Consider the following 19,666-nt stretch of genomic DNA (forward strand, 5'->3'; position numbering starts at 1 on the left):
CGGTTGTTGGAATTTCTCTCTTGTTGCAGAGGGAAAGAGGGTGGGAGAGGGTGAGGGTGGGTAGTGGGAGGGAGGAGGACCGGAACTGTCTGTGGATGGACCTGCTGGGAGGACCCTGGGCCTGGGGAAACAGGACTGTGAGGATGCTGTACAACCTCGTGGGGCTGTGATGTGTCAGCCAGGGTGACACCAGGCCAGGGGTGAATGTTCAGGGGGAAAGGGTCCAGGTCACAAAGGTCAGAGAGGCAGGGCCTATGGCAGCTGGTGGAGTGAAGGGGAGGGGCTTCCATATTGCGCGGTGGGGTGCCTGCCCCGCCCAACAGATCTCCTTCCCAAGGGAAGCCCTTCTCTGCTTCTGGCAGCTTTTATGATAGAATTTCAGTAACTGGGCTAGAAATTTTAATTAGGTACCTGTATAATCTGAAAATTTTTTTAATGTTTACTTAGTTTTGAGAGAGAGAGAGAGCGTGAGTGGCAGAGGGCCAGAGAGAAAGGGAGACACAGAATCCGAAGCAGGCTCCAGGCTCTGAGCTGCCAGCACGGAGCCCGATGTGGGGCTCGAACTCACGAACTGGAAGATCATGACCTGAGGCGAAGTCGGACACGCCACTGACTGAGCCACCCAGGAGCCCATATAGAATCCAAAATCTTTTTCTTTTTTTAATGTTTTTTTATTTATTTTTATGAGGGGAGGGAGGGGCAGAGAGAGAGGGAGACAGATGGTCCGAAGCAGGCTCTGCACTTGACAGCACAGAGCCCGATGCGGGGCTCAAACTCATGAACCATGAGATCATGATGTGAGCTGAAGTCGAACACTTAACTGACTGAGCCGCCCAGGTGCCCCTAATCCGAAATCTTAAATGTGAATTTATTTTTGAGTGCAAGTCAGAATATTTCTGCAGTGTCATCTAGCAGGGTACCTTTCTGCTTCGATTTTCAGATTGCCAGATTTATAAACGTTTCCTGTTTATATCCCCACAGCCCAGATACTGTCCTGTCCCGGCCAGGGAAGAGTGTGTCACCCCTGTCGGTGCAGCACAGGGTCAGAAAGAATGGGGGGTGCTCCCCTTTTGTTTACACACCCAGGGAACTAGTGGTCTTTCTTGTACCCCAAAAGAAGTATTCTCTCTCCTAGTTCAGGGGCTAGGCATTGGTTGGAGGATGCGGCCATTTGATGGTATAGGTGCGTCAGGCTGTGTACTTGGGGTGTCATTGCCAATATTCGCCCTGCTGGTGTAGCCCTGGGCAGAGGAGGGTTAGGAGCAATGGCTGAAGTTTGAGCAAAGACCCGGGCCAGCGTCTGCCTCCCTGTGCCACATACACTTCCTCACACGAGGGCTCTCCTTGTGGGGTGGACACCACTGACTGCCGGTGCCCTTCTCTGCGTCAGGCCAACGTCGACTCGTTCTGAGAGGTGATGGATATGCTCTGTTCTTCCGGTGACTAGTGAGCTCGTGTGTAGTTCCTGTCGTATGTCGGTGAAAATGGGCAAGAACATGGTGTGGCGCTTGTGTTGTAGGAGAATCCTTCTGCCACCTTGGAGGATCTGGAGAAGCCCGGTGTGGATGAGGAGCCGCAGCACGTCCTCTTGCGGTATGAGGACGCCTACCAGTACCAGAACATATTCGGCCCTCTGGTCAAGCTGGAGGCCGACTACGATAAGAAACTGAAAGAGTCCCAGGTGATGTGTGTGCAGGAGGGTTTCGGTCGTTTTAACACAGCGTCTCTCCTAAGGTCTGGGGAGGGCAGTTTCCTCTGCAAACTGCGGACGCTGATGGGGCTGAGGCACAGTGCCCTGAGAGACAGAACGGTGGATTGAAGGCAGGCGAGGGCGTGACCCTCGGGCAGACGCCCGGTCACTCTGAGCTAAACACCGGCCTGAGTGTTTTCTGATTTAAAATCCAACAAAAATCCCTCACAGTTGGGTTCGCAGCCTTTGCCCACAGCTACAAGAGTCGGACCCGAGGAGCCATGGCACGCTGAGGGCGCTCCTTGTACCAGTTCCACGAAGAACACATAGGAAGTGGGAGCTCCGAGGATCAGCTGTCAGCCTCCTTCTCCCTCTGCAGTTCACAGAGAAGCCGCCTCCAAGAGCAGACATCGTGTGGGGGTCTCCTGGTCAACTTGAGTGGGTTCTGGGGGTCCTAATGGCTTCTCTTCTGGATATGCCCTTGTCGGTGTTTCAGGCTGTTGGGTGCTGCTCACTGTACCCCGACGTCATGGCTCGTAAGGTTGCCATAGGGCACACACCTGTGGAAACCCAGACACGAGGAGTCCAGGCCTGTGTCTGTGTCTCAGGCTAACAGGGGTCTTATCTTTCATGTGCTCAGACTCAAGATAACATCACGGTCAGGTGGGACCTGGGCCTTAACAAGAAGAGAATCGCCTACTTCACTTTGCCCAAGACTGACTCTGGTAATGAGGATTTAGTCATAATTTGGTTAAGAGGTGATTTTAAGTTTTAAAATATTTGTGACCATAAGTAGCATAAAATTCCTAGTTTCTCCCTTGTAAAGTGTCCCTTAATTTGTTTAAACTCTTCATGGTGGCAGCCTCGGCACATGTTGAAAACGCTAACTTTCTTGTTGTCTTTTTTCTGGAAGACATGCGGCTCATGCAGGGAGATGAGATATGCCTGAGATACAAAGGGGATCTGGCACCCCTGTGGAAAGGGATCGGCCACGTCATCAAGGTCCCTGATAGTATCCTTTGAGTAAAGAAAGGCGAGCTTGTCCTGAGCGCCGCAGATGGAAGAAAGGGCGTCTTGGGCGGCCATGGCTGGAGGTGCCCCTTTGAGGGGAGTTTGCCGCTGAGCCCTTTCTTCAGTTGTACTGAGGGTGTGCGGTCTGTTTCACACCGGTCAAAGAGCGGCTTTGCCTGAGGCCAGGGTGCTCCCAGCTCTGCGCCCCGGGGCTCTGTGGAAGTTCCTTCAGAAGCCCAGCCGGGGTGGGGCCGCTCCGTGCCTGCACTGCCCCAGTGCGCCCAGGGAGGGTGCGGGAGCTGGCTGTAGTGAGCCCAGACACGGCCATGGCGGCGTCTGTCCGGCGTCTGTCCGTGAGCGCCTGGGGCAGGCTGGCCTTCGCTGTTTGGCGCACAGGAGGGGGCTCTCTCCTCAGTAGCCTAATGAAAAGTCTCCTCGGAAAGGTAAACCCGGCTTTTGACAAAGATGAAACTTAACTCAGTGGCACAGATTATGGCGATGAGATCGCCATTGAGCTTCGGAGCAGTGTGGGCGCCCCTGTGGAGGTGACTCACAACTTCCAGGTGGATTTCGTGTGGAAGTCAACCTCATTTGATAGGTATGTCCACCTTGCCCCCTGCGGGCGCACTTGCCACCTGCCGTGCAGTCAGTCACTTGCTGTTGGCGCAAGCACTGCCCTCAGCACCTGGATGATTCTCTGCATCCCAGAGGGCAAGACTTCACCTGTCTGGGTCGTGCGTGTTGCTGACCCTGAGCTTTCCTTCCAGGATGCAGAGCGCTTTGAAAACGTTTGCTGTGGATGAGACCTCCGTGTCAGGCTACATCTACCACAAACTGCTCGGCCACGAGGTGGAGGATGTGATCATCAAGTGCCAGCTGCCGAAACGCTTCACGGCACAGGGGCTCCCAGACCTCAACCACTCTCAGGTTCCCACTTTTTCAGGGGGGTGGAAGGGGCCTGGCCTGGCCGGCAGAGCCCGCTGGGTGGGCGGCCCTCCCCTCGGCGGGGGCGGCTGCAGCCTAAAAACTGCTTGCATCTGAAGGTTTACGCTGTGAAGACTGTGCTGCAGAGACCACTGAGCCTGATTCAGGGGCCACCGGGCACGGGGAAGACCGTGACCTCTGCCACCATCGTCTACCACCTGGCTCGGCAGGGCAACGGGTAGGGCTCAGCACGGCCCGAGGTGGAAAGAGGGAGGCCTGTCTGCTAGGCTGCCTGGGGGCTATTTTTTATATTATTTGTACGAGGTCTGGCCTTTATGCTTGCTTTTAATAAGAAAGCCTGCTGCTCTGGGAAAGGCGGTGGATGGGTTGACGTATCCTGAGTTTTGTGCCCGTGTGCTTCGAGGGGCTTTGAAAGTCTTTACGGTGCAGACGGGAGGGTGAGGATGCGGGACCCAGCAGCATTGCTGCGCGAGAGAAGTGTAGAAACCAGGTGGATACGGGAAGCTCCACAGACTAGTTGGGTTTTATAGCTCCTTCAGCTTTGTTCACTCCTGGCGTTAGTCTTAGACTGCGAGCGGGTTCCACTACCTGTGATTCAGAACACCAGTGCTGGCAGTTAGCGTTTCCTGAATTTCCTCTGGGCGAGTCCTGAGACGTCTGTTCACGTTGTGTTGAAGGCCTGTGCTCGTCTGTGCTCCGAGTAACATAGCTGTGGATCAGCTGACTGAGAAGATCCACCAGACTGGGCTGAAAGTCGTGCGGCTCTGCGCGAAGAGCCGTGAGGCCATTGATTCCCCGGTGTCATTCCTGGCCTTGCACAACCAGATCAGGAACATGGATAGGTGGGTGTTGAGCCGCCTGCCTCGAGCGTGGTGCTTCTCCCGCGTGCGGGCCCTGGCAGCGCCTGCCTCCTGTGCCCGCTCACGTGTTGCTGTGCCTCCAGCATGCCGGAGCTACAGAAGCTGCAGCAGCTGAAGGACGAGACTGGGGAGCTGTCCTCTGCTGATGAGAAGCGGTACCGGGCCCTGAAGCGCACCGCCGAGCGGGAGCTGCTCATGGTGAGCTCTTACCTGTGGGGTGGTGTCATGTTCAGTTTGGCTGTGGGAACTGTTTGAGTTTGCCAAGCATAGGATGGCATCTCTAGGTCAGGTTTTTTGTTTTTGTTTTTTTTTTTGCTTTTGAGAAAGAACTTCCGTACCTCCCGTATTTACCTTCACTGTGGTTGTGCACCTTGGCCGGGAGGTGGGTCTGCAACACTCTCCTGCTCTTTTTTAACAAACTACGGTTTCTCTGGCTCTGCATTGCCTCTCAGAGGCTGTCTTGAGGCACAGAACCATTTCTGTGCTGAGGGGTTATTCTGATGAAGTTCACCAACTTAGGATCTCAAAAGTTAGTGTCCCTGCAGCCTAGACCTAGAGATTGTTTGGGTGGGACAGCCTGTTGCCATAGGTGTCAGGGTTGGGGGGTGGTCTGTGTCCTGTCCCTTCTGCCCTTTGGGGCCTGGCAACATTTACCATGCCCTGAGGCCTCGCCTGCTCTCATTTCCAGAATGCAGATGTCATCTGCTGCACGTGTGTGGGTGCAGGCGACCCGAGGCTCGCCAAGATGCAGTTCCGCTCCATCTTAATTGACGAGAGTACCCAGGCCACTGAACCAGAGTGCATGGTCCCTGTGGTTCTTGGCGCCAAGCAGGTGGGCCATGTCACGTGTTCGCTGTAGTCCTGTTTGAAAACCAGTGGGTATTCTCTTGTTCGGTTTCATGTAAATTTCAGTGCTGGAGGTTTATTTTTGGTACTGTTCTGTAATGCCATGTGATGTCCTGGCAGAGCAGAGGGACGCATGGAGGGTCCACTGAGGGGTTCTTGGAAAGATGGGTGACACAGAGAGCTCTTTGGGTCCAAGTGCATGTCTGTGTGTCTCATATACAGGTCTCCCCCACCGTCCAAGAGTAAAGAATTCCCTTGAAGCCTCTCATAAGCCAAAATGGGATAAAGTGAAGAACATCCCTGCTTTCCAAAAACTCGCATTACACCATTCTGCTTTTACAAAAGGCCTGTGTTAGTTCCTGTTTTTGACAACCAAAATAAATTGGCAGAGGATTTGTGCTTTTACGGAAAAAGCCATTACCATACTAATGTGGTCTTTTGTGAAAGAGAGGTGGCATAACACGAACCTTTTTGGGAAAGCCTGGATACCTGTATGTGGCGGCAGGTTTTCTGGCGCCTGGTCAGATGGTACTGCTTGAATTCGCGCGGCTGGGTGGTTGTGTCTCAGGGCCCCTCGGGACCCCTTAGTACCCCGTGAGTGGGCGTCTAGGCGGTTTCGTACTTGAGCTCCTCACCTGTGTGGGCTTCTCGCCACAGCTCATCCTCGTGGGCGACCACTGCCAGCTGGGCCCTGTGGTGATGTGCAAGAAGGCCGCCAAGGCTGGACTGTCCCAGTCGCTCTTCGAGCGCCTCGTGGTGCTGGGCATCCGTCCCATCCGCCTCCAGGTCCAGTATCGGATGCACCCAGCGCTCAGTGCCTTCCCGTCCAACATCTTCTACGAGGGCTCTCTTCAGAACGGCGTCACCGCAGGTAGTGCTCAGCCCACAGTGGGGCCTGGGGTGACGAAACCTGTTGTCACTGCCTACCCGGCCTTATGTGCTGATCGCTTGTGGGTAGGGGGCACCTCAGAGAGGCACAGTGGTCAGAGGGACAGGATGTCGTCCACTCTGGAGTATGGGGTGTCCTTGGGGTGTGGGCGAGGGGAGCTCATGTCCTTGCAGAATGCAGTCACTGTCTGAGAGTTCACACCCGGGGGCTTATCACACAGCAGGCAGAACAGGAGATGGCAGAGCTGACGGCCCCTCTAACTCCTTGCCCTGTTGAGGTTCTCAAAGCCCAGGCCCCGGGAGCTCACGGCACTGAAGTCCGAACTACTCTCATAGTAACACTGAGGCGTCACGTGCCCTTCTACCGTGCTGACACTGGTGCTGAGGGTGCAGGAGCAACCCTGGAGGGCTGGCTGGTGCCTCAGCATGAGTGGGGACAGTGCTGCCAGCCAGCCTGTGGCTTCAAGGAAAACAGTTGACAGTATTTACCACCAGTGATAAAACCTGAGGGTTCAAATGAAAATCAGAGTTTTGGAAATCTCCTGTCCCTGTCCTGAGCTGACCAAGTCTTCTCAATGCTGAGAAGCTTTTCTGATGAGATCTGTGGTGGTGACAAATGTCTGTGGAGACTGTAAATCTTTTAGGAGCTCTGCTCGACTTGGTGAGCAAGTACTTCCCATTTGACAGCCAGCAGGGGTGTTACAAAGTCAAAGGCCATCCTGAGGGCACGGCAGAGGAGAAAGGCTCTCTTGTCACATTCTGCAGGGTAACCTCCTGTCCAGCTTTGGTGTGGAATCTTGCAGAACTCCGCAGTTGTGGAGAAAGTTCTGAGACACTCTTCCCTTTCCCAGCTGCATGCATCTGTGAGGCCTGATCGCCCTACTGCAAGGGCTCACGGGAGACTGAGTACGGAAGCAGAGTCAGCTAAATTGTGAACTGAGTAGCAAAACCTCAGAGATAACATTAGCAGGACATACTACTTTTCGTTAAAAATATTTTTGCTAATGTGTTTAAAGGAATTTGTATTTTATATTTCTAGGTTTCAAAATACAGTAAATGTCAGTAGATACAACCCATGGAATTGGGAGCTGTTTGCATTCCTCACCTTTTCAGGATGTAAATGGGCCCTGAGACTGGCGTTCTTAATGTCTGGTTAATGCCGCAGCCTGCCATGTCGGCCTTGTCTGGCCTGCTGTGTGGGTGAGGTGGAGGCTGAAAGCGCACGCCTGACCAGGGCCGTGCAGCCACTGCACAGTACAGCCCTGGGAGTTGATGGTGCTGTTATTACTACCATCACCGTGAGACTTAGAACATCACTGGTCCATTGGGTGGTGGGGCTAGGAAAGGCCAGGCCAAATGGAGCTTGTTTGCAATTTGACAGTAGCTGGGAGAGCCATCACTTAGCTCTCATTCAGACCCTTGCCAGCCCTGCTCTGCCTCCTTCCGTGGCATTGGCTTTGTGGGGGAGTGGGAGTGGGAGTGGTGGTTCCCTGCTGTGTCCTCTGTTCCCAGCACGCAGTCAGCACCCAGTAAAGTTCATGATTTTAACTTCTTCATTGAAGTGTAAAGAAGTGCCCAAATCCTAAGTGCCTAGCTTAGCGAGTTTCCACTGAGTGAACACTCTTGTGTGATTAGCTTCTGAACCCAAAACACAACCTGACCATCTTCCAGGAGCCCCGTTGGGCTCTGAGGTGATCCCTGTCCAGGGCAGTGCTGGCACCAGCCCAGACCCATTCTTGGAGTGGCCTGACATCAGCTGCGGCAGGAGCATTTGCACTAAGATTGGCAGGCGCTATGGAGCGGCCCCTGCCCCCACCACCCTCGGTGGTTAAATGTTTGCCAGCAGCCCCTGGGCTAATGAGCCACCAAGCTAGCCAGTTGGCTCCTGCCCTTGCTAGAATGATAAAGATGGATGTGGTCTCTTTCTCAGCTTGACACAAAGGGGGTCATTGATCTTAGGCTGTTTGGATGCAAAAGTAACATTTTTCTCATGCTGATCTGTTGACTAGATGCAGCTCCAAAGTTCCCAAAGGGATGGGTGGGGTATATGAATGGACAAGCCAGTTTTTAAGATTAAAAGGAAATGTTTAGGACCCAGAATGGCCAAGGTGAACGTGAAGATTACAGTGAAGGCGCTGGCTTACACTATCAGATGCCACAAGTTACTACAAAACTGCAGTTGCCAGGATACTGTGGACATAGCGCCCAAGGCAGAGTCCGGAGGCAGACTCACCCATCATAGACCTTGGTCTGTGACGGGATGAGGTGGACTCGACCGTGTCATCCACAGAGGCCCATTGTAGGGGCTTATGAATCCTTTAAGGCACTGCAGTGAAGCTTCCAGATGAAAATAATATTTTTGTGGCCCTGAAGTAGGCAGAGGTTTCTTGAACAGGCCACAGAAAGCACCAACCAGTGAGATCTGTTCAGTGGGTAAGCTGGCTTTGTGCATCAGGCAGCTGGGTGTTGGTATGCATGGCTTCACTGCATCCTGGGTGTTTGGGGGCAGTGGACCCGACCCACTCTGATGACCTCCCCAGGGTCCCACGGACCAGGAGCTCCTGCCCGGGGCTGCTGCTTCCTGCTCCATCATGTACCTCTGACTGTGCTGTCACAGTCTCTGCGTTGCTCCATTTGTGCTCAGTCCAGATTGGCTGTGGCTTTTTTCTCTAATGTGAAGTGTTGCCTCTTCCCTCCCTGATGGCAGCGGATCGAGTGAAGAAGGGGTTTGACTTCCAGTGGCCCCAGCCTGATAAGCCAATGTTCTTCTACGTGACCCAGGGCCAAGAGGAGATCGCCAGCTCAGGCACCTCCTACCTTAACAGGTAAGCAGACTCAGCTGTGGCGTTTACAAGCTTCGTTAGTAGCTTGGCACGTGGCCACTCACCACTTGCTAATGTGTTCATTTCTTAACACAGTGCTAAAACTTGCCCTTGCCCTCCTTGTCCTCCTTCTGTTTGGACACCTACACCAACATCTTACTTCCATCTTGCACTTTCAGTATGTATTTTTTCTATTGAGCAGATCTTCCTTTCTTTCTTTTAAAGAATTGTATAATTTTATTTTTTATCATCTCTCGGCCTTTTGGCTAAGATCAAGTGTAATTTCATTTTTTAACATCTGTTTATTTTGAAAGAGAGTGTGCACAAACAGGGGAGGGGCAGAGAGAGAGGAGAGAAAGAATCCCAAGCAGGCTCTGCACTTTTCACGCAGAGCCCTACAAGGGGCTCGATCCCACAAACTGAGATCATGACCTGGGCGGAAATCAAGAGTCGGGTGCTTGACCGAGCCACCCAGGCACCCCTGTTGAGCAAATATTTCTAAGCCCACGTGTAGCCTTTTCTCTCCCCTTGTGACTCCCTTGGTAAATGATGTGCACCGGACAGGGCCTTCACAGGGCCACCCTGGAGGTGGGACTTGTCCCCATACCTCCCACAGCCTCAGGAGCCCACCGGTACAGCCCAGGAACTGAAAGGCTAATTTTCGTAGGACGGAAGCTGCAAACGTGGAGAAGATCACCACGAAGCTGCTAAAGGCGGGTGCCAAGCCTGACCAGATCGGCATCATCACGCCCTATGAGGGCCAGCGCTCCTACCTGGTGCAGTACATGCAGTTCAGCGGCTCCTTGCACACCAAGCTCTACCAGGTGCACACTTGATCGGGTCTGTTGGGTCCCCACATAGGAGCTGACCTTGACCGGATCTCCTGGCCCGGGAGTGTGAACTGGCGTAGTTTTGTGAAGGCGCCAGCTTCCCTCAGGTTATTCTCAGGATAGTTTTCAGAGCAAAACTTAAAATAATCCCAGGTTGAACACTATAGTGTAGTTGTTAGCATTAGCCTTACAGTGGATATTACATAGTCGTGAAAACGCTGTTCACTGTTGTGTCAGCTCCTGGATAAAACCTCCAGAATACAGGACAAGATAATTATTTCTCTATGTGGAAGTGAACTAAAATGCAAAGTAAGACCAGCGGTCTCTCTTCTGTTAACTTGGGTACAGTCTAACGTTTTTTGTGATAGGCATGTATGCTTTTATTGTTGGGAAACAAATTGCCAAGGTTAAAAAGACAACCAAAACACAGGAAGGCTAGGAGAGTGGGGCTGGGGACTGGGAAGGCCCAGTGGGAGCAGGCGTAGCCAAAGGGGCCCCCTCCTCGCTCCCCAGAGGTGCACTGAGCAGGGGGCTCTGCAGGCTTTGGGTCCCAGGCTTACTGGTGGGATGGGACGGTGCGTCTCAACACAGTTCACACAGTCTGAGGGTCCTTGAAGGCAGCCAACTGACTATGACCATGTGTCCCTTGTAGGAGGTGGAGATTGCCAGTGTGGATGCGTTCCAGGGACGAGAGAAGGACTTCATCATTCTTTCCTGTGTGCGAGCCAACGAGCACCAAGGCATTGGGTTTTTAAACGACCCCAGGCGGCTTAATGTGGCTCTGACCAGAGCAAGGTATGGAGGACTAAGTCCCCTTGGACCTTGCCAGTGGCCGCGTGCCTCGTTTCTGCCATGGGAGTTCTTCAGAGGGACTTTTCCCTTGGAATCTGGAGCTGGGAGGGTCCACCCGAGAGCTGATCCTTGCCTGGTCGTCCTCTTCCTGTGATTAGTCCTCGCATCACACCCTTACAGGGTGGGGTGGGACTTCAGCAGCCCAAGGTCAGAGCACTCACAAGCAGCAATCTAGAAAGAATGCCTCCCTGCAAGACACTTTTGTTTATTGTCCTGTTGGGTTTCTGTGGCCTCAGTTTTGTGGGACATGTCATCTCGGCCCTTTTGACCTAAGATCAAAACGCAGTAGCATGGGTTGTGTCCCTGTAGAGACTTTTAATCCATGAAATCTAATCTTTTGGTCCTGGAGTATAACCTTTTTTGAAACAATGATGATAGCAGAGGGCACCCAGAGAATTAGGTGGCCTCCTGTGTCACCCTTGAGTAAAACCAGACCATAGCTCCCCTCATACATTGGTTCCTTCCCCTGTCAGGGTATCTTGGTTTTTGTCTGTTACCCGTCCCCCCCCCCTTCTAAGGTGCTCTCGTTTGGTGGCCAACAGTGGGGGTCCAAGTTCAACTTGGGGGTCTTGACACGGCTAGGTGAGGGTGAGCATCTGCCAGAATTGAGTTCCATGCCCCAGCTTGTCAGGGTTCCTGAGGCCACAGAGCCTGCTGAGACTGCCGATAACTTCCCAGGAGGCCGACTCATGGCTGCAGAGAGACTCGTCTGTGAGCTCATCTGCTCATTGTTGTGTTTTGACATCTGGATTCCTTAGAAACTGCCTGCAGATCTGTCCAGTGCACTGTTGGCAGCTTGCAGGGTGGGCTCCATTGCCAGGTCACCATGACCAGCAACCTACCTGTCCATCCCCAGGCCTCACGTTGGGCACTGTCACAGGCAGGCCAGGCGTCTGGGGAGGGATTTAGTGGGTGGGATGAGAGGAGAGCAGCCTGGGCTTGGCTCCTCTCACCTTGGATGTGGATTTTGAGTTTGTTCAGTCTCTCCTCACAATGTTCTTTGTGGTGTTCTGCTCACCGTGCAGAACCCTAAACACCGCGTTCTTGCGCCCACACCTTGCAGGTATGGGGTCATTATCGTGGGCAACCCAAAGGCCTTGTCCAAGCAGCCACTCTGGAACCACCTGCTGAACTACTACAAGGAGCAGAAGGTGCTGGTGGAGGGGCCCTTGAACAACCTTCGGGAGAGCCTCATGCAGTTCAGCAAGCCCAGGAAGCTGGTCAACACCATCAACCCGGTGAGCACTGGCTGTGGGTGGCCAGAAAGGTGTGGAGGAAGACTGTGCCAAGAACCCCCTTCTCCCTAGGCCGGTGTCCTGGCACATGGTAATGGGCAATGGCAGGTATGACCTGTAGTAGGTGTGAGCCGAGGGTGAACACACATGTGTGTGTGTGCTGGAGTGATCACGCTGGCCTTTGCCCCAGAGCTCTCCCGGCCCAGGTCTCACAAGCATTCTTAGGCCTTTTTGGACATGGCCTTTAGGGATGCAAAGTCATGGGTGGCGCCTAGGAGTTGAACACAGGCAGTTAGGAAACCTTGTGAAGCCGGGGTGCTCTGGGGGGCTTAGAAGCGGTGATGCTGCTTGATGTGAAGCCTGGAGACAAACATTCAGCACCAAAGGCCAGGTCTGTGGAGGAGGGGTGGGCAAGGCCCAGCAAGCCTCAGCGTTGGCCTAGTCATGGCCTGGAAGGTGGCCAAGCCATCACATCTTTAGAGAGTTCTTCCTTGTGTCAAGGTGATAAATTCCTCACCTATCTAAACCCTTTGCAGGGAGCTCGCTTCATGACAACAGCCATGTATGATGCTCGGGAGGCCATTATCCCAGGATCAGTCTATGATCGGAGCAGCCAGGGTGAGTCTGCTCTGTGGGGGGGACCACACTGCCCTGTGGATGTTGATCATTCCCACGCCTGCACCTTTTGGCTCGGTCACTCCTGGGGTGATCTCCCAAACCTCAGTCCACAGAAACCTGCCTGATGAAGAGAGTTCCTCCTTGCTTTCCCTTGCCTGAAATCAAAGAATTGGTCTTTGTCAGTTTCTAAATACAAAATGTTTTTTAAATACCATAGCTCTGCCTTGTCGAGGTCTCCAGGCAAACACTGTAGCGCTGCCCGTTTGCTCCCGTGCCGCAGGCCGCAGCGCTCCCCACCCACCCCGCCGTTTGCTCACCTTCTCAGCGGGAGGGGCACTCCTGCAGCGCCTCCAGGCCCCCCACGGTCTTGGTTCTGGTTTCACTGCCTTCCCCAAGTTTCTGCTTGTTTTCTCAGACTGCTCTCCTGTGTGGGGTCTCTGTGTCCTAAGGCTGAGCCTTAACTCTTGCTGCATGGAGTACCTCCTCTTGCCGGAGCCAGTGTCTAGATCGTTCCCATTCATTCCCCAGGTCCCTGCTTCCTGGGACGCTTCCCTGCACCAGTCTCTACAGAAGGTGACAGCCTCGCCCAGGTGCTTGGGGCCACATGCCCGCATTTTACATTGAGCCTCGTCCCCTCATGTACTCACTGGCCATCCTGGGGCCAGGTATGCCCTAGCAGCTGGTCTTGTGTGAAGTGGGCGAGCCCCCTTTCCTCGCTTGCCTGTTACTCTGCTTGCTGGGTTCAGGTGACAAATCTCATTGGCACATCCAGTGAGTTGTCGTGTAGTTGAGGGTACTCTGGGCCCATCCTTCGTCCTTGAGCGCACTGTGGGCCCAGCTGAGGCTCTCGACCCTTGGGGGCAGACCAGAAGGTCACACTCTCGTGCCTCAGCGGCTCACTTTGGCTCCCCAGCCCCTAGGGCAGCTCTGTGCAGATTGGGACATCCCTAGCCTTGGGGGTACCGGGGGGCCTTTGCCTTCGTAGGATCCACTAGTCTGTCAGCTCAGGTGTTTTCTTGTTTTCGGTGGAGTGGTGGAGACGGGGGTGCGTGTAATACGAATAAAAAGTTTGCCCTACAAGGGACTCTTTCTTTTTTTCCCCCCAGTTGGAAACGAAGTGTAGTTTGGATGCTTGTAGGCCATTGATTCTCCAAATGCCGTGAGAGAAAAGCTTGTTCCCAGGAGCCAGCCCCAGGGAGGCTATCCCCAGGGAGGCCCTCGAGAGTGAGGGTTGAGTTGTGAGATTCTGTATCAGGTGGCCTCGTTACAGGACTGCACGAAGAAACGCTGTGGCAGTCAGAGCAGTGACAGGACAAGACGGACGTTCCGACCATTCCGACTGCCATTTGGGGGCCAGGCAATAGGCTCTTTTGGATATGGCAAGTGACACCTGCTGTCTACCTTGTGTCTTGCAGGCCGGCCCTCAAACATGTACTTCCAGACCCACGACCAGATCGGCATGATCAGTGCGGGACCCAGCCACGTGGCTGCCATGAACATTCCCATCCCTTTCAACCTGGTCATGCCGCCCATGCCACCACCAGGGTATTTTGGACAAGCCAACGGGCCAGCCGCAGGTGAGCGCGCCAGGCAGCAGCACCGAGGACAAAGCGCATTGGTGTCGGAGTTTGTTCACACCTGGGCTTTGAGCGGTTGGGCCGGTCTGTCAGGTGCAGACGTCCTTCAAGGAACCCTGGACTGCTGTCTTTCAGGCCGGGGTACCCCAAAAGGCAAGACTGGTCGTGGGGGGCGCCAGAAGAACCGCTTTGGGCTCCCTGGACCCAGCCAGACGAATCTCCCCAACAGCCAGGCCAGCCAGGATGTGGCATCACAGCCCTTCTCCCAGGGCGCCCTGACACAGGGCTACATCTCCATGAGCCAGCCCTCCCAGATGAGCCAGCCCGGCCTCTCCCAGCCCGAGCTGTCCCAGGTGAGCCAGCAGCAGAGAAGTCAGGACAGTCGGAAGGAGCCCTCCCCATGTGCAGACCTCACACGCTCCCCCCAGGCGGCCTGAGCACGCCTCTCAGAAGGATGGCCTCCTATGTATCCTACCCTTGGCAGGGGGTACTGTGGGGTCTGGAACATTACCTCTCCGATCTTGTCTTAAGCGGTGGTCTGGGTTACCTGTGTTCTGTGAAAAGGTAACCAGTGTGGGTCCTGTGCTGCTTAGGCTTCAGAAGCGAGTTGCCCACATCCTTCTCTGGGGCTGGTGAGGAGTTGCCCAGATCCTTCTCTGGGGCTGGTGAGGGGCTAGACATGGAGCAGGTTCTTGAGGCTGCAAGGATTTTAGCACATCCTCTGCTCGGGTGCTTATTTCCCCAACTTTGTTTTTCAGGACAGTTACCTTGGTGATGAGTTTAAGTCACAGATTGATGTGGCGCTGTCGCAAGACTCCACGTACCAAGGGGAGCGGGCGTACCAGCACGGCGGAGTGACAGGGCTGTCCCAGTACTAGAAGGCAAGCTGATCCCTACAGGAGGTCGTCACCAGTAACTGGATTTGATGGGAGATTTGGGAAATGTGTGGGAGGGCTCTCAAGACCCCAGAGGCCAGCTTGTCCTTTGAACTGTCATTTTCACTCCCTGTACATCTGCGCATGGCAGTGGGAGGATGGGAGCTTCATACACACCTCTCTGCATCATAGTCCCTCCTGAGAGAGTCCTCGAACTCAGCGAGGAAGGGCTGGATGTGAGAGTCCTGGCGGAGGGGTACCTCTGCAGGAGGGCCTTCCAGGTTCCTTGAAAGCCCTGTCATATGGTTCCCCTGACTGTGGCGTGACCAGAGCTGGGCGAGCATGGGCCTGGTCCCCTATCCGTGCGTGTGCTGGGGAGGTGGGGTGCTGGTGCCACTGACAGAGGAGGCCCCTTAAACTCTCGGCTTCCTTCTCTCTGGGTGGGGAGTCACTAGCCTGGGCACCCAGCTTCTGAGGTTCCATTTCACGGGTGCAAAGGGAAGTGGGGGGAAGAGCCCCGCACCTTCTAGCTGCCCAGCTGTGTGGGGCTCTGCCTTCTCTCATGGCCCCTTGCCTTCCTCCCTCCCCACAGGTGGCGGCGGAAGAGCTAAGCTATGTGGCTTAGTCCATCAGCATCTTATTCTGGGTAATAAAAAATAAAAATAAATGGATACCTGTTTTCCACTGCTAAAACTGAAGCACCACTGTGAGCAACAGGAGAGGGAGAGGAGCACCCGAGGGAGAGAGGAGCCCGAGACAGAGCGAGCGCCCACTGCTGGCCCGCGGCGGCGAGGAGAAGGAGAAGGGAGAGCGGGAGGCGGGCGGCCACGGAGGACCGCCCGCCAGCGAGCCCTGCCAGCCCCGCTCGCCAAGGAGGCCCAGCGCTCGCCGCGTCCACACCTGGGTCTGCGACCAGGGCGGAGGGAGGAAGACCCTCATCTCAGAGTAGCCCTTTCCTCTGTTCTTTTCTTTCTGTTTCTGTTTTATTGAAAGGGGACTACGTTTTAGCAGGAAAAACTTCGCATTTCTGTGCCGAGCAGGCTCCTTGCCGGGGCAGCCATGCCGGCAGAGCCCCGAGGAGGTGTGGGTTCTGTCCACACCAGCTCTGAAACTGCCCTGGTCACGCTGCCTGTGTTCTAAGAGGGTTTCATTTAAAGAAAACACGGTGTTTTGGGTTTTTCTGTTTGTTTTTTAAAGATTCTTTCAAAGGAGTACTGAAAAACATACTTTCCTGAGTTTGTCTCTCAAATCTTAGTGGTGGACCTGGAAGATGTGAGAAGCTTCCAGGAACGAAGTTTAAACAAGCCAACACATCTCAAGATTAGGATCAACACCTGTGACGGGATCGCGAGGAGGATTTTTGTTTTCAGTTTTAGCTTCCAGCGGCTTCTCCCTGCACGTCAGGGCGGTGAGAGAGCACCGTCTCGTCCCGGGCCAGGCAGCCCCAGTCTCCGCTGGACTCTGAGAAGCAAAGTGCTTCCTACACGCGGTGGACTCGCGCCCCAGCCACCCACCCTGGGAGGGGCCTTGGGCAGGACTGGCTGTGAGGCCAGAGGGTGGGGAGGTGGCTATTCTCTGGCCAGTGGCTTCTTCCCTAGGGTCCTTCCTGAGGATTTGATGGAAGACAGCAGCTGCCAAGAGGACCCATCCCCAGGGAGGCACCCACGGTCCCCGTGGCTGGTTAGACACGCTGAGTGCCCCACTCACCTTGTTTTCTACCCCACCCTCCGAGTTGGGAGCCCCTCTACCTGTGGGCACAGGTGTGATAGGGTGGAGTGATTTCTGCTTTTTGGGGGGGAAAGGAGCATGTATCAGAAATAGGTTGGTTCTGTGCCGAAGGGGCTTGGGCCACAACACAAGAAGTTACTGTAGCTGGGAGAGCCACCCCCAGCTCCTTGCGCACCACGGTGGGGTAGTACTGTCTCCCTGGCAACCACCAATTTGGGGACCATTCCCTGCCTATCCAGGCCCTGGTGACCCTGCCCCCCCCCCCCCCAGCTTCCCCGTCCCTGTGAGGCGAACACTGGCCCTGATCTCAAAGCCTCCAGATTCCAGCTTGTACGTGGGAGACGGGGACACACAGGCCACCTTCCTTCTGGCAAGGCCTCTTATTTATTACCATTGCTGTAGGGCTTTCGGTTTCCCCCTTCTTTTGATAGGCCACATAGAGGCATAGAGTTTGGATAGGTTTCCGCTATGACCCCTTGTGCGACACACCCCGTGGGCAACACCTGTGCCCACCCACCCGCCCACCCACCCACCTACCTGCCCTGTTCTGTTCCCTTGGAATGCCTTGCCTCTGCTTTGTGCTGTTTGCTTTGTTCTTCACCTTCATAGCAGCAGTTAATTCTGAGTTTTCCAAATCAAGGAGCATATGTACCAAGGCAATGTAACTTTTGATTTCTGGTCAATTTGTTTTAAGCTCTATTGTCACCAATAAAATCTTAATTAACAGCTCTTGTGTACACACCGGGACAGATCAACTGCAGGGAGACGGCAGAGCACTTGGTCTGGGGACCTGGCTGGTTGGGAGCCTTGGGGTCACCTGGATGGCAAAGCTGAGAATGGCCCGATGTGCACAGCAGGGACTAGGGGGTGACCTCGGTGCAGTGGGCAGTTCCCAGGCTCTTAGGCATGTTAGATGTCAGGCCGCCTAGAGATGGGGTTCTAGGAACCCAGCTCTAGGAGGGCTGGGCAGGTAGCATCACTGTGGGACACTCCCAAGCCCTGGCAGTGGGTGGTGATGGATGTGGCTGCTTCCTTTCCCGCCCTCAGGTGACCAGACCGGAGACAGGGAAGCGGACCACGCAGTGTTTATTGTTGGGCCCCTGCCTGGCTCCGTCAGCGACAGCCACACTCATCCACCACCATGTCCTCGTAGTGCCGCAGTACCACATTGTCGCTGTTGTCAAAGAAGAGCACAGAGATGGGCGACAGACGCGCAGGCACGCAGCAGGGCAGACCGGCGGCACCGGGGGCGGCCGCGTGCATGAGCGCGCGCAGCACGGCGTGGTTGAGCGGGGGCGTCCCCCCGGGTCCGGACAGCGCTGCGGGCAGCGAGCACTGGCCCTGGCAGTAGTTGGCCAGGAAGCCGCGCGGCGCAATGACCCATCGGTGCCAGCCCACCTCGCGGAAGCTCACGTAGAGCCGCCTCGTGCGACACGCGCCTCCAGGGCTGCCGCCCACTGAGGGCTCGGCTTCGCGCCGCGGCCGGGCCAGTGGGTGGCACAGGCGCGGGTCAAGCGTCACCAGCAGCAGCGAGGCCTCGGCCAGGTGCGCGCAGGCGGCGGGGGCCCGGGGGCGCAGCGCCAGCGCCAGGCGGAGGCTGCGAGGCGCCGAGGCATTGTGGGCCCAGGCGGCGCCCAGCAGCTCGGCGCGCACCGGGACCGTCAGGGTGGGCACCACCTGGCGGAGCAGCACGGGCCCAGCGACCGCGCCTTCGGCCGCCTGAGTCACGCTCAGCTCCCAGCCGGCCGGCTCCTCCGCGGCCGCCGCCGCAAAGCGCATCTCCAGGCGGGCCCTGCTCGGACGCTCGGCAGGTTCCACGGCTGACAAATCGAAGACGACGGTCCACTCAGGGCACTGCCCCGAAGCCCAGGCGGGCTCCGGGGGCCGGGTGGGCGCACCTGGGATGGCAGGGAGAGAGCTCGGCTCGCGCTGCACCCCAGCGCCCTGCCCTGCCTGCCCTCAGGGGGTCTGGGGGGGGGCGGTGTCTCTGCGGGTGGGGGAAAGGTGAGCGCCTGGGGAAGAGGGGCGCCAAACTGCCTTCTAAAGGCGGCGTCAAATGGTGTGAAGTGGCGCGGGGGCGGGGGGGGGGGAGCGATGGAGTGGGGGCAGGGCATCGTTTGCAAGGAAGAAGTCCTGCCCAGCGCAGGGCAGCCTGCCCGCCAACCCCAGGCAGGGGAAGAGACGAACGGATGCCTGGGGGCTCGTGGGGAAGCGATGCTGGAGAGGTGGTATCTCCGGGAAAGGCATCAAATGGTGTGAAGCAGCGGGGGTGGGGGGTGGGGTGGGGGAGGTGGGGGCAGGGCTTCGGCTGCAAGCTGGGGGCCTTGCCGGGTGCAAGGGAGCCTGGCCTTGGGACAACTCCAACCGGTGCCCGCAGGTGTCCACGGGGGAAGAGCGGATGGAGTGAGGAGGCCCAGATTGCTCGTGGGCTGGACCGGACGAGTGGGGACACTCGGCGGTGCTCTGGCCTCCCCCACGCGGCGCTGGAGGCTCGTGGCAGGGCGCACAGAGGAGTCTCGGCCTCCCGGACACACGCCCCCAACGCAGGCCCCACTTACCGCGGTCCGAGATGTGGCGCACGATGTTTCCGGCGACCCCCAGTTCCTCCATGTGGCACGGTCTCAGGGTGGTTCCCTGGGGCGTCCGCCGAGGGCCCACCCTGGCCTCCTGGGGGTCCCGGTGGCGGAAGAGGCGCCACATGACGGGGGGTACGGGCCGGGGCGTGGGTGCGCCCCGGTGCGCGTCAGGCAGCCCGAGAGCCTGGAGCAGGGTGGCGGCGGGGCCCGGCGGCGCTGGGGCGCGGGCTAGGGGCGGCGAGGGCAGCATCAGGGCCAGGAGGAGGAAAAGGACGCGGCGGCCAGGACGGCGGCACGGCGATGGCATCTTCCT

General features: G+C 56.2%; 2 protein-coding genes across 3 annotated transcripts in view; one reads left to right on the forward strand and one right to left on the reverse strand.

Annotated features, from left to right (window-relative positions):
• The window catches only part of UPF1 (UPF1 RNA helicase and ATPase), a 37,251-nt gene extending 19,748 nt beyond the window's left edge, over positions 1-17,503 (forward strand). Inside the window, exons 6-24 of one of the 2 annotated variants that reach the window (XM_047094794.1) lie at positions 1,520-1,681; positions 2,331-2,448; positions 2,604-2,702; positions 3,191-3,299; positions 3,469-3,628; positions 3,745-3,863; positions 4,324-4,488; positions 4,590-4,704; positions 5,195-5,338; positions 6,010-6,223; positions 8,948-9,065; positions 9,730-9,886; positions 10,545-10,687; positions 11,808-11,982; positions 12,516-12,597; positions 14,013-14,174; positions 14,310-14,527; positions 14,933-15,055; positions 15,642-17,503. In XM_047094794.1, coding sequence (XP_046950750.1) covers positions 1,520-1,681; positions 2,331-2,448; positions 2,604-2,702; positions 3,191-3,299; positions 3,469-3,628; positions 3,745-3,863; positions 4,324-4,488; positions 4,590-4,704; positions 5,195-5,338; positions 6,010-6,223; positions 8,948-9,065; positions 9,730-9,886; positions 10,545-10,687; positions 11,808-11,982; positions 12,516-12,597; positions 14,013-14,174; positions 14,310-14,527; positions 14,933-15,052 — 2,580 coding nt within the window. In that variant the 3' untranslated portion in view covers positions 15,053-15,055; positions 15,642-17,503. The remainder of the gene's footprint in view (positions 1-1,519; positions 1,682-2,330; positions 2,449-2,603; positions 2,703-3,190; positions 3,300-3,468; positions 3,629-3,744; positions 3,864-4,323; positions 4,489-4,589; positions 4,705-5,194; positions 5,339-6,009; positions 6,224-8,947; positions 9,066-9,729; positions 9,887-10,544; positions 10,688-11,807; positions 11,983-12,515; positions 12,598-14,012; positions 14,175-14,309; positions 14,528-14,932; positions 15,056-15,641) is intronic. The other variant, XM_047094795.1, reaches the window with a different exon arrangement.
• A 387-nt stretch (positions 17,504-17,890) lies between these two features.
• GDF1 (growth differentiation factor 1) lies at positions 17,891-19,660 on the reverse strand. The gene is made up of 2 exons (XM_047094798.1): positions 19,336-19,660; positions 17,891-18,675 (listed from the first exon to the last, which is right to left on the reverse strand). The coding sequence occupies exons 1-2, from the start codon at positions 19,658-19,660 to the stop codon at positions 17,891-17,893; spliced, it is 1,110 nt and encodes a 369-aa protein (XP_046950754.1).
• Positions 19,661-19,666: the final 6 nt, after the last annotated feature.

This window comes from Lynx rufus, unplaced genomic scaffold, assembly GCF_022079265.1.
Source record: "Lynx rufus isolate CCGP_SWC_20201006 ecotype Redwood Valley unplaced genomic scaffold, mLynRuf1.p SCAF_4, whole genome shotgun sequence".
Lineage (NCBI taxonomy): Eukaryota > Metazoa > Chordata > Mammalia > Carnivora > Felidae > Lynx > Lynx rufus.